The following is a 13,695-nucleotide window of genomic DNA, read 5'->3' on the forward strand; positions in this document are numbered from 1 at the left end:
ACTCCTCCTCCTCTTCCCAGAGATCTGGAATGTGGAAATCTGAATAATTGGAGGGAGTTGACTAATTTTTACTAACGTAGTCCTCTTGTAGCCAGGTTTCTGTGAGACAAAATCAATCAATCTGATTATCAGAAATCAATTCATTAACTAACAAAGTCTTTGGAGGGAGAGACCTTATAGTTAATAGACCACATTTAATTATTTTAATTTTTTGGTTCAAGGTGAGCCATATTGATTTTTATTAGATATTTAGGATTTTAGGTCCTTTTAGATCAGTTTTTGATCTGTTAAGTTTTGTCCGTGGGAAAGACACCGTCTCAATAGGCTAATTAGTACAGAAGCTGCAGAGAGGTGTGTTAAACTACGGCTCTGCTTCCTGGTCTGGACCCTGGGTTGCCACCATTTAGAAGAACTAATAAATCCGGTCAGATTCCTTGAAAGAAGAGCTGCACCATCCAAAGTGGGATGGATGCCGTCTCTCTGGATGAGACCAGGTTTTCCCCAGAAAGTTCGGCAGTTATCAATGTAGCCAACGTCGTTTTTAGGACACCACCTAGACAACCAGCGGTTGAATGATGACATGCGGCTAAACATGTCATCACTGGTCAGATCAGGCAGGGGACAAGAGAAAATCACGGAGTCTGACATTGTTTTTAGCAAACTTACACACCGAAGCAACACCAACTTTAGTGACCTCCGATCGGCGTGACCGGGTGTCATTACCGCCAGCGTGAATAACAATCTTATTGTATTTACGCTTATCCTTAGCCAGCAGTTTCAGGTAAGATTCTATGTCGCCCGTTCTGGCCCCTGGCAGGCATTTAACTATGGACCCTGGTGTCTCTAGTGCCACATTTCTGACTATCGAGCTCCCGATAATCAGGGTCGGCTTCTCAGCGGGTGCGTCGCTGAGTGGGGAAAATTTGTTAGAAACGCAGACGGGTTGGTGGTGACCTGGGGGCTGAAATCTAGAGCTATGCTTCCTACGAACCGTCACCCAGCTGGGCTGGTTACCTGGCTGCACGGGTGCTTCTGGAGGACCACTACATAAATTTACTCTATGTGGCTCCGCGCTAGCAAAGGGGCGGCTATTAGCTGGTTTTTCCATAGCACGGAGCCGGGTCTCCAATTCTGACACCCTCGCCTCCAAAGCTACAAAAACACTACATTTATTACAAGTACCATTATTACTGAAGGAGGCAGAGGAATAACTAAACATCTGACACAGAGAGCAGGAGATAGGGGGAGACTTAGACAGAGACGGAGAAACTGAAGTAATAGTAGGAGAAGAAGCCATTGTGAAGCTAAAGCTAGGCTAGTCTGAAGCTAGGCTAGCGCCCTTTTACCACGCCAAAAAAGCAAACCGTGTGAAACACTAGGAGTTCCCAAGCGTGATGTGCAGCAGCAGAGAATGTTTTAAAAGTGCTTATGTGTTAGAAACAGAGGTTACAGCAAAGAGATTAAAGATAAGAGCGAGAGAGTCTGGAGCAACAGACTCACACCATGAAAACAGGAAGTGACACAATACGCCTTAACGCAAACAGGAAGTGACACTACAGATGTTGCTCAAATGGCAAAGTGACTTTGACCTTTGCAATGTTCTGTACGCTGTTAAGTTCAAGGAGGACTGCAACCACATTGGGGAAACAAAGCCAAAAGGATGGCCAGTTTTGTAGAGGTGTGATTTTTAGAGAGAATAATCCATGGTCTTATTTCTACTCATCTCGACTATCGTAGTGCACTTAATGCTGGTGTTAGTCAAGCACCTATTTCATGCCTTCCGCTTGTTCAAAACGCTGCAGGCATGAGCACATCTCAACTTTCTTGTCATCCCTTCCTGTGCATCAGAGAATGAATTTTAAAATCTTAATGTTGGCATATTAAAGCTTATACGGTATATGGTCTTGCTTTTTTCTCTGATTTACTCCAGCCTCATTACCTTTGCAGACCCTAACCAGTCCATTTAAAAAATGTAACTAATGGGATAAATACTATGCTGGTTACTTTAGGAATCAAGAATCCAGTGGCGGCTGGTGAAATAAAATCTTGGTGGGGCTGGCCAATAGATTTCCCTGCCTAACCCAGTACATGCATTTAAATTAAAAGTCGGAAAATTACTACGATTCCACAATAAGCATTAAATTAATAAAAAAACATTGTTCACAAAGGATTATTTTGGTGGTTTTGTTTTATTAATCCTTTTCACAGACTCATGCCAGAGGGTTTGCATACATTGTACATGTACGTATATTATTACGAAACGAACGTTTACGTCTTGACTTAAATATATATCCTAATTTTTTATTTATATAATGATTTAAGTAGAACAATGACCAGTGCAAAATTAAGTTGTATTTACCGGAGATGAAGTGTAGACTGCAAATTCTGTCATGGTATGATGGCTCCTAAAGTCCATTGGCATCCTGCATCCTTTTCATTGAAATTATCCATTTCTTTCTTCTTTCTTCGTCCTTCGGTAAACGAAAGAAACGTACATCCGACGATTTGGAATGCCTCTGTGTGCAACCGGGAGCACAACAAGTCGTAGGCATTGTTTACATTCCAAAAATAAACTAAAAGTACGCTCTAATTCACCCGTTTTATCACGCTGGTAAGCGAAAACAGTACTGTTTTGCCAACCACCGTGACCCGGATGTAGCGCGGATGTAGCTTGTAACATCACGCGTGAAGTGCACCTATCACTGTGCAGCTAGGGCTACGACTCCAGGAGCCCCAAACCCATTCATTTTGGCGATGCTGATTGGCCAAATATTTATAAATCTTCCCTAGCAACAGTATACGATTGGTTATTTCGCTACACTTGTAGGGCTCCTTGAGTCATAGCCCCAAAAGTGTAGAAGAAGAGAAATGATACGTTCTGTTGGTGGAAATGCACTGTTAAATGAGAGTCAGTTGATATATTCTATTAGTAGAAGTGTTTTAATAATTCTTATCACATGTAGCCACATACTATTAAGTAAAAACTGACAATAATACTTTTAAAATCTATATATATTTTGACTTTTCCCCTCCACATCTAGGGAGGGCAGCACCCGAGCACCCCCTATGGGCCAGCCGCCACTGCAAGAATCTTTATTGTCACCATGTGTTACCATGGTGAAATTTCCTTTGAGACAGACACTGGCTTATGATGTACACGGATAACATAAAACACAGACTTAGCATTTATAGTTTATTTTTTTTTTTACATTAGATTTGTATCCAGGTCTAAGATCTCAGTCGTGGAATCAGTCTCTTAGTGAATGATATGAATTACTGTGAAGTTACATATATTAATCCTTCAGTGCTCCTTTAATGATGCACTCATGCCTGCAGTGATTTTTGTGCAGTAATATTAAGGCATCATTTGTAGAAATGTGCAATTTCGTGTGTGCAAATAGTCTTAGGTCCTGATACCTCTCCACATGTCGCTGCTTAAGTGATCCTATATGTGCTGCTCATATCTGTGCTTTGCCTTTTGGATGTCTTTTTCACTCCTAGCCCTGCTGTAGGCTTGTCTGTCTCTTGATCTGAATGCTGCATCCCAAGGCTTCAGTAGGGACTGCACTGTGCTGTCCACCCACGGTTTCTGGTTAGGAAACATTCTGATTGTCTTTGTGGGTAAGATTAACCTGACAACAGCCAGATGCATGTCTCGCTCCGCCTAGCTCCACTCACATACATCTGGGACACCGCCATAGGAATTGCCTTTATTGAAGCCTAGGCCTTATCAAAACTTCTTGCATATGATTGGATAAGCCACTTGTCTGTCATCTTTATCGACGTGCTATTTCAACCACTCACACCGAAGCTAACCCGTGACGCTGATGAGAGCGACGCAGGAAAAAAAAAAGAGGGGGAAAGACAGGCGTCAAAGCGCCGCGGGTCGGAGTCGATCCCGGGCCGACCGCGTTGAGGACTAAAGGCCTCCTAATATGGTTCGCGCTAACCGCTAATTGCTCCGGGGCGCGTCCGCGTCTGCAGCGGAGCGCAGACGCGGACGTGCCCCGGGAAACAAAACTTGCCAAATCCGGTCGGGAGAAGGACGAAAACATCGGAGGCGTTCTCTGATGTTCTTTTAATGAAACAATATTAGGTAGATTGGACAACACGGAAGAAATAGCAGCATCAATGTTAACGCTTGCTTCCTTGACGAGCCGCCATTGCTATCAAAACAGTCTCCCGTCATGGTCGCGTCTCCACTACGTCACATCTATGAAATGCCAGCCCTGCGTCCTGATTGGCCAGACCATAAAATTGGTTGGAGAAATCACTTTCAACGGGCGATGTCCCAGATGTATGTGAGTGGAGCTAGGCGGAGCGAGACATGTATCTGGCTGTTGTCAGGTTAGGGTAAGATAACATCAGTACAGAAGTGAATATGAGACAGCACAGATGACGTGCAACCTTCTAGATCAACGCCCTCTTTAAATACAACCCAGTCAGAACAGAAGATTTTAAAAGGCAGAACATTGTTTTGATCCCTTCCACGAGGACAACCTTACACAAGATGGCAGCGATGACAATGCCCAATGCTATGAGCAAATAATTGAGCAGCGGGTGGTTCTTTGGTTGCACACCATGTGCCAGGGTCTAAGGTGAACATAAAGGTTAGATCTCCAGAAATAGTCAGGCCAGATGGATTTTTCTTTGGAATAAACTGTGGCCAAATATTGATTCTCCAATAATTGTCAGATAATTGGGGGCAAGGCTTTTAATTCTGGCTCTTGCAACCCCAACTAGCTGTGATCGAGATATCAAGTCCCAGTCCATTCTGTCCAGACTTGCAAGTTATGCCGTGGGGAGGTGTTGCAGGACTGAGCAGTTATATAAGGATTTGCTCATTTGCCAATGCAAATCAATGAGGCTGTTGAAAATCCATTCTGTCAAACACTTATCTATTTTAGCAAAATCACCCTTTGGGGCTGTCAGAGGTTCATCAGGAGTGGGGACACGGCGAATATAAAAACTGAAAAAATAAGGCCCCTTCAACCCGTCTTGAGAGCGTGTGGCATCATCAGTAAAATCACAAATAAAATGGACTAAGTGACCAGCAGCCAAAAACCATGGAAAGCAAGTGTTAAGCCAATCTTCATACTCAACCTTACGAGTTGTCATGATTTTTGCTGTTAAAAGGTCCTTTTTATGTGATATCCGAAAACAGCCAAAACATTTATTTGGTAAATACATTTGTTATATACCATATATAAAGTAAAGCACAATCAAATAATGTTATTTAGATTAATCTGTTTTTGGGAAAAGGCTTTGAAAAAATTTAGAACATTTTGCAGATGTTCTACATTATTTTATAGTTATATATATATATATATATATATATATATATATATATATATATATATATATATATATATATATATATATATATATATATATGTACACTACCGTTCAAAAGTTTGGGGTCACATTGAAATGTCCTTATTTTTGAAGGAAAAGCACTGTACTTTTCAATGAAGATAACTTTAAACTAGTCTTAACTTTAAAGAAATACACTCTATACATTGCTAATGTGGTAAATGACTGTTCTAGCTGCAAATGTCTGGTTTTTGGTGCAATATCGGTGTATAGAGGCCCATTTCCAGCAACTATCACTCCAGTGTTCTAATGGTACAATGTGTTTGCTCATTGGCTCAGAAGGCTAATTGATGGTTAGAAAACCCTTGTGCAATCATGTTCACACATCTGAAAACAGTTTAGCTTGTTACAGAAGCTACAAAACTGACCTTCCTTTGAGCAGATGGAGTTTCTGGAGCATCACATTTGTGGGGTCAATTAAACGCTCAAAATGGCCAGAAAAAGAGAACTTCAATCTGAAACTCGACAGTCTATTCTTGTTCTTAGAAATGAAGGCTATTCCATGCGAGAAATTGCTAAGAAATTGAAGATTTCCTACAACGGTGTGTACTACTCCCTTCAGAGGACAGCACAAACAGGCTCTAACCAGAGTAGAAAAAGAAGTGGGAGGCCGCTTTGCACAACTGAGCAAGAAGATAAGTACATTAGAGTCTCTAGTTTGAGAAACAGACGCCTCACAGGTCCCCAACTGGCATCTTCATTAAATAGTACCCGCAAAACACCAGTGTCAACATCTACAGTGAAGAGGCGGCTGCGGGATTCTGGGCTTCAGGGCAGAGTAGCAAAGAAAAAGCCATATCTGAGAATGGCCAATAAAAGAAAAAGATGGGCAAAAGAACACAGACATTGGACAGAGGAAGGCTGGAAAAAAGTGTTGTGGACAGATTAATCCAAGTTTGAGGTATTTGGATCACAAAGAAGAATGCTTGTGAGAGGCAGAACAAATGAAAAGATGCTGGAAGAATGCCTGACGCCACCTGTTAAGCATGGTGGAGGTAATGTGATGGTCTGGGGTTGCTTTGGTGCTGGTAAGGTGGGAGGTTTGTACTGGGTAAAAGAGATTCTGAATAAGGAAGGCTATCACTCCATTTTGCAACGCCATGCCATACCCAGTGGACAGCGCTTGATTGGAGCCAATTTCATCCTACAACAGGACAATGACCCTAAACACACCTCCAAATTGTGCAAGAACTATTTAGAGCAGAAGCAGGCAGCTGGTATTCTATCGGTAATGGAGTGGCCAGCGCAGTCACCAGATCTGAACCCCATTGAGCTGTTGTGGGAGCAGCTTGACCGTATGGTACGCAAGAAGTGCCCATCCAACCAATCCAACTTGTGGGAGCTGCTTCTGGAAGCGTGGGGTGCAATTTCTCCAGATTACCTCAACAAATTAACAGCTAGAATGCCAAAGGTCTGCAATGCTGTAATTGCTGCAAATTGAGGATTCTTTGACGAACGCAAAGTTTAATGTAAAAAAAATCTTATTTCAAATACAAATCATTATTTCTAACCTTGTCAATGTCTTGACTCTATTTTCTATTCATTTCACTACATATGGTGGTGAATAAGTGTGACTTTTCATGGAAAACACAAAATTGTTTGGGTGACCCCAAACTTTTGAATGGTAGTATATATATATCATATTACCTTGTGTGGAATGTTGTAAATATATATATATATATATATATATATATATATATATATATATATATATATATATATATATATATATATATATATATAAAAATGTGTGTATATCAGGAGCATGTAACAAAAGTAATTTCCCTCTGGGATTATTAAAGTATGTCTGATTCTGATTAGTGGGTTACAGCACAAAACTAGTTTTTTTGTACACAGCTCACAATGTGTACAATTTTGAGCAAATAGTAATTTTATAGGATGTCTGAAAGAAAAAAGAACAATTTGCCCATGTTGAACGTGATATACGGATTTTTAAAAATGCATCACAATGCCACCCATAGAAAAAAATAATTAGAATGGCCAAACCCTTCAAGAATCAGCAAGAATCAATTTCCTGCAAGAGACCAGGAAATTTGTGGCTGATGATGGAGCTGGGAGGGGCGAGGCAAGGAGCAGACTTGGAACCTGTTAATAAATCTAGACTTTGTTGTTGATTAGTCAATTGATTTTTATATGATTTTCCTCTAATCGTTACTGCAGGACTCTGGGCTACAAGAACCAATATGTTCGGGTCCCTGACGGTCATTTTTGGATTGAAGGGGATCATCATGGACACAGTCTGGACAGCAACAGCTTTGGACCAGTAGGAACCAAATCTGTTAAAATATCCATGTGGTTTAGAGGAGCGTGAGGGTAGAAGTAGTCAGCCACCTATCAATAATAGACAAAAATTATATTTAAGCAAAAATCTTGTCATTGTACCAAAGTTTGCCAAAAGACTAACGAAATATTAATCATTAAGTAAGTATACTTGTAATGTAAATAGCCACATTTTTTTTGTTATTGTAATCACATGGGTTGACATCACAGTTGCATTTAAAATTTGATCATCTGGCACCATTGTATATGTGGCAGGCATCGAAGAAAGAGTCTCAAGTATGATGTGTAGGTCTGCACCAGGGCCTGCCTATTTATGTATGTATGTATGTATGTATGTATGTATGTATGTATGTATGTATGTATGTATGTATGTATATTTTTTAATAGGGCTGGACGATAATACAAAAACAATATATATCGATCAATAGACGTAAATCGATGATGGAAAAAAGAGTCAATAAAAAGTTCAATAGAATAAAAGTTTTTCTTCCTTTAGCATTCTATCCATGTAGGTTAATGTTACAGTCATCCTCCCAACCAATCACAACGCAGACCCTGGAACCAAGCTCCGCCCGCTTCAAAGAGTTCAGAGAAGACACGTTCTTTTTACGTTTTTAAAAACTTGTAGTTTTGAATTCAGTGTTTATGTGTTCTTTATCTAAAAATAGATTGCTAAGCAACAGCTTAAAATGGCCACTTAAAATATATGTTTTGAATTTCTTGATAATTATTGGTATCGATTAATATGATTTACATTTTATCGATAAACTTTTTTCCTATATTGTCCAACCCTAATTTATAATGCTTTTTTTTTTGGCATTGAGTTACACAGTTGCACCATTCTTCTTTAGGAACTTCTTTTAGGCTTTTCTATGCTGTTTGTACTTACACGTACTGTAGTTCATATATGAGATGCACTTGACATCTTTGTGAGTCTGGATATTGTACCCCAGGAAGAACCATACTTGCGCACTCCACAATTCTTTTCCATATAATTTAAGTGATTTCTTTTGGATTTCCCACAATTGCACACAAGTAAGCAAAGTGTACCGTTAAAATACACACAATGCTGTGCCTTCAACAATATGAGTTAACCTATGCAAACCTAATAAAGCCTGAAATTATCATCGGTGCTTTCCTAATTTGCTGAAGGGCATAATAATCTCGATGTATTGAAACTTCTAAATTATCTTGAATCCTATCTTTTATTATTCTGAATGTTGTGTCATTTGGCATTTTATATTTATTAAATAACTCTTGGTCTGTTAGATCAATTTGAGTTTTTGAATCAAAATTACTGAAATACATTTAAATCTCTATTACATTTTAATGTAATAATATACACCTTTATATTAGACAAATAAAGAGAATATATGACTAAGGCTATTCAACATTTGCATTTACACTAAGGTAACTCAATATGTATTAGATTATGAATTGAGTCCTTATTTTAAGTTTTTTTTACCCTTTCTCTTTAGGTATCAGTGGGGCTCTTGCATGGCAGGGCCTCACACATCATCTGGCCACCAAATCGTTGGCAACATATCAAACCATCTCTACTGCCAAATAGAGAACTGCTGTATACTGAAGAGGACGGTGAATGAAAAAACATGGTTTTTATATAAACATTGTACAAGCATCTGTTTTTTTCAATATGTAATCTTTTAATTAAATTATTCGAATACTTTCACATAAATGTTAAGGGATTGCATTGATTCTGTTTTTTATCACTGACAAGGGATTGACTGAAACAATTTTTGACTTCAAACAATAAGTTGCCAGTTTCACTTCTGGATTTCCTTATTTTAAAGGTATACTATTCAACCGGGGTTGATTTTTCAGCGAGGCTCCCCCCAGAGGGCGAAAGTAAAAGTGCACTGTCGTAAAGATGCTCAGCTGTTCTGGTTTCTCCGTCAAGCCAGGTGCGGTTGTTTTGAGCTTAGCAGACAGGCGAATGCAACCAAAAGTCGAAAAAACGGCAGTACAAACAATGACTAACACAGTGAAAGTATGAACATGCACAGAGAGAGAGAGAAACCATTCCAATGTTACTTACAATCGCATCAGCAGAAACGCGAGGTCCGCGTCAGCCTTGCAGCCTTCTTTTTCTTTTAGCTCTCGCCAGAGCCATAGAGAGAATGAGTTGCGACACTGTTTGATGTCACCGCCACGGCAGTCACGTGGTTCGTGTAAACCGCTATAGTTCCAAAACATACGCTGGCTTTCATGTTCTTCTATGGGACAGACAGCAGCAATTGTGTTATTTAACGGTAAATATATATATATATAAACATACACCCTACTACTTTTTCAGCTGTTATTGGCGCAACTCTTTCTCTCTATGGCTCTGGCTCTTGCCATTCGGAAAAAGCATGCCCGATGTTCACCTGTGTACGACTCCTCTCTCTGTCCAGAGCCCTTTTCCTCTTTCTTGCCTGCTCCGACATGGGCTTTCGCTGTTTTCTCGCTGGTTCCGCCATGATAACTGCACAAATATCGCCACTGCGCTAGCAACGAGCATGCCTTTCACTGGGGGCGTGTAGCAGTTCTCGCCGTAAAGCAAGACCGACTCTCGCGATGCACCAGACTTCTGAGCCTGTGGGTGCGGGCTGAGGGCTCCTTCAATTGCAAGTACGGTATTTCCCCTACAGACCACCAGGGCGGCCGAGAAATCTTTGTTCGACCTGAAATGACTAATTTAATCATCCAAAACTGTATGGAACACATTAATTAACTGAAAAATGTTGCATAGTATGCCTTTAAACACTTTCAAACAAAGTATGATCCAACAAAACATGTTGATTCTCAATTCTGTTCGGAACACTAACAGTTTGCTTGATACTGTGGACGTAGTTGAGCGGCGCATTTCCATAGCACAGTGTTTTTATAAGTTTGGCTCTAAATCCCACATGCATCATCCAATTTGCTTCAAACTGGATATGAATGATAATTGTTAACCTACCAACAGCTTCATTAGATTACATTAGTATTTGGATCAATGGCGTCCCCTCGGAGACATACAATGCTGTATCTCTGTGATACATCATTGGATCTTCCCCCGAATTTTGTGTGCTTGACAGTAGATGACTTTGTTTTAGTTTTTTTAATAGTGTCCTGTCTGGCAATGTGGTGATAAAAATTGTTGTCTTGTGACAACCTGCTTGTTGTACAGAGCTCGCTGCACAGTTTTCCTCTCTCCCTCTAACCTCCTGTCCTCTGACAGCCCAAGACACGCCCCTAACCACATGCACTCACCCGATTTGTCTGCCGTTCAAGCTGGCTCCCGACTCCAGTTTCAAAAATGCCTCAGCAGAGATGAGACAGAGACAACCGCGACCACATCTGATATCTGACCAGTCATACAGAGGCTTTAAAAAAAATTCATCCGAGGCTGTTTAACCCCTCGGGCTTTTTTATTTTTTATTTTTTGTTCTCTCTGCTGCATGGATTTTCCTCTCGCAGATCATTTAAATAAAAAATAAAAAAACATTAAATAATACATCCACTTCTGTGCTCCTGCCCTGCCGACGTGTCACCTCAAACTTCCCGGAAGCTGATGACGTCACAGATGCAAAAAACTCCCCTAAGTTTTAGAATTATTCAAAAGCTGAAAATTAAGCAACAAAAGAAAACCTGTTCCTGCTTCTGCTCTGTGCCAGATTTCCATCTCTTGATCTGTAAGTCTATATTTTTTCGTACGTTTTGTTTGCGGTGGTGTGATTATGTTGGTGTATTGTAGAATTTTAATTGTGTATAGGTTCTTATGTATTTTCTGTTTATTCACAGCTATTGCTGTGGGGTAATTTGTGTTAGAGCCTGCCTACTTGGGAGGAAACAAGGACACTTTTTTAGTGGGGAAGGGATTTATGTTTATTTTTGGATGGATATTTAAAAAATACAAAAAACTGTGGGACAAGCATTTCTGTCATTGATCTTATGTGTAAAATTGTCATTCATTGTATTCAAGGGTCTACACCTTGAAGTGTACCCGGTTCGATCCCCACAGCCTGAACTCTGGCATTTTCATTACATTTGGCTCTAAATCATACATGCATGTTCTCAACCGCTTCAAAATAGATATGAATGATCTTTGTCAACCTAGAATTTGAATCAATGGCACCCCCTGGGACACTACAAAGCTGTATGTCCCTGAACATCCGCCTCCGCCTCTATGCCTGCTCTGACGCTTTTTTCTCTGCTCCCTGCTTGCTTGCATTTTCCTACCTTTTACTTTTTATCTCCTTTTTATCTCTTAACCAAAACCACAGAAAGTTGGATTTAGTTATTTTCTTTTATTTACTTTTTGATTTTGATTTTGAAAAAATGCCTACCTTCACCACAATAGACTTTGACAAGCTTTACAGAAGATAGCTGTTATGGAACTGACTTGAAGTGAATTATGATGTAAACGCCGTGCATGGAAATGAAACAACCCTACCTGTGATTCCGAATGGTGACCACCAGCCCAGCGACTCAGCGAACAAACAGTTCCCTGAGGAAAATAAGAACCCTTGGACCACTCTGGGTGCAAGACCAAAGGATCAACGAACCCCACACCTAGACAAAGAAAACTGGCCAAGACTACAGAGAGATGTCCCAAGACAAGTGAAACAACAGTGGGCTGTTCTCACAACAAATGATAGGAGTAAACCTGCTGGAAATGCTGGAATTCCGTTACTAAACAGATTCACTCCGCTCCAAAATGTGACCCAGGGGATTACGTCATCAATCAGAGGTATGTCAACGATTTTCGTTTTAAGACATCAAAGAAAAGACATGCCACAGGGCCAAGGACCCTGATATTATGCAATAGATCTGTAAGTGGGATTAAACATTTCTGTAACAAGAAAAACACAGAGGTGTTGATTTATAACGATAGGAACTGTGGCCTGGTGTCTGATGTATCAGACATCCTTCCAAGGATCTTGAAAGAATGCCCGACCTTGGAAAAACTCATAATACAAGCTGAAGCCCTGGGCGACGTCATCCGGATAACAAAATCAGAAGTATTGAAAGAGGATTACATTTGTCTGTTGAACTTAGTTGATGGCCTTAATGTCAAGGTGTTTCTCAGCGCCCTCATGCACCCGTTAATTGTGGAGATGAGATTTTTTCCAGCATTCTGATGCTAAACAAATGGCTGGAAAAAACATGCAAACAAACAACTGTAACCTTCATAGACAACTTTAACATCTTTACGGAGAGGAGACATCTGTTCAGTGACAATGCTTTCTCACTAAATAGGTCAGGTGCAAAACAGCTGATTTCAATTCAATTCAATTTAATTTTATTTATATTGCGCCAAATCATGAAACATGTCATCTCAAGGCACTTTACAAAGTCAAGTTCAATCATATTATACAGATTGGGTCAGATTTTACAGATTGGTCAAAAATGTCCTATATAAGGAAACCAGTTGATTGCATCAAAGTCCCGACAAGCAGCATTCACTCCTGGGGAAGTGTAGAGCCACAGGGAGAGTCGTCTGCATTGTCCATGGCTTTGCTGTAATCCCTCATACTGAGCAAGCATGAAGCGACAGTGGGAAGAAAAACTCCCCATTAACGGGAAGGAAAACCTCCGGCAGAACCGGGCTCAGTATGAACGGTCATCTGCCTCGACCGACTGGGGGTTACAGAAGACAGAGCAGAGACACAACAAGAGAGACAAACAAGCACAGAAGCACACATTGATCCAGTAATCTGTTCTACATTAGATGGTAATAGCAGGTGAGCCGTCTTCTCTGGATGATGTCACAGTTAACAGAACGCCAGACCAGGTGTACCTACTATGAAGATAAAAGAGAGAGAACAGAAAGTTAAAGCAGAAATGACAACACATAATGCATAATTGAAGAATAGTAGAACTCTATAGAGTGAGAAAATTAGATATCCTCCAGTAGCCTAAGCCTATAGCAGTAAAACTATAAAGGTAGCTCAGAGTAACATGAGCCACTCTAGTTATAAGTTTTGTCAAAAAGGAAAGTTTTAAGATTAGTCTTAAAAGTAGACTAAAAGTCTG

General features: G+C 40.2%; 1 protein-coding gene across 9 annotated transcripts in view; it reads left to right on the plus strand.

Annotated features, from left to right (window-relative positions):
- The window catches only part of immp2l (inner mitochondrial membrane peptidase subunit 2), a 75,157-nt gene extending 65,781 nt beyond the window's left edge, over positions 1-9,376 (plus strand). For 7 of the 9 annotated variants that reach the window (XM_036130862.1, XM_036130863.1, XM_036130857.1 and 4 more), the window contains 2 exons: positions 7,555-7,657; positions 9,153-9,376. In XM_036130862.1, coding sequence (XP_035986755.1) covers positions 7,555-7,657; positions 9,153-9,278 — 229 coding nt within the window. In that variant the 3' untranslated portion in view covers positions 9,279-9,376. Of the gene's footprint in view, positions 1-7,554; positions 7,658-9,152 lie in introns of those variants that run through there. The other 2 variants (XR_004929095.1, XM_036130859.1) reach the window with 2 other exon arrangements.
- The last annotated feature ends 4,319 nt before the right edge of the window (positions 9,377-13,695 follow it).

This window comes from Fundulus heteroclitus, unplaced genomic scaffold, assembly GCF_011125445.2.
Source record: "Fundulus heteroclitus isolate FHET01 unplaced genomic scaffold, MU-UCD_Fhet_4.1 scaffold_39, whole genome shotgun sequence".
NCBI lineage: Eukaryota > Metazoa > Chordata > Actinopteri > Cyprinodontiformes > Fundulidae > Fundulus > Fundulus heteroclitus.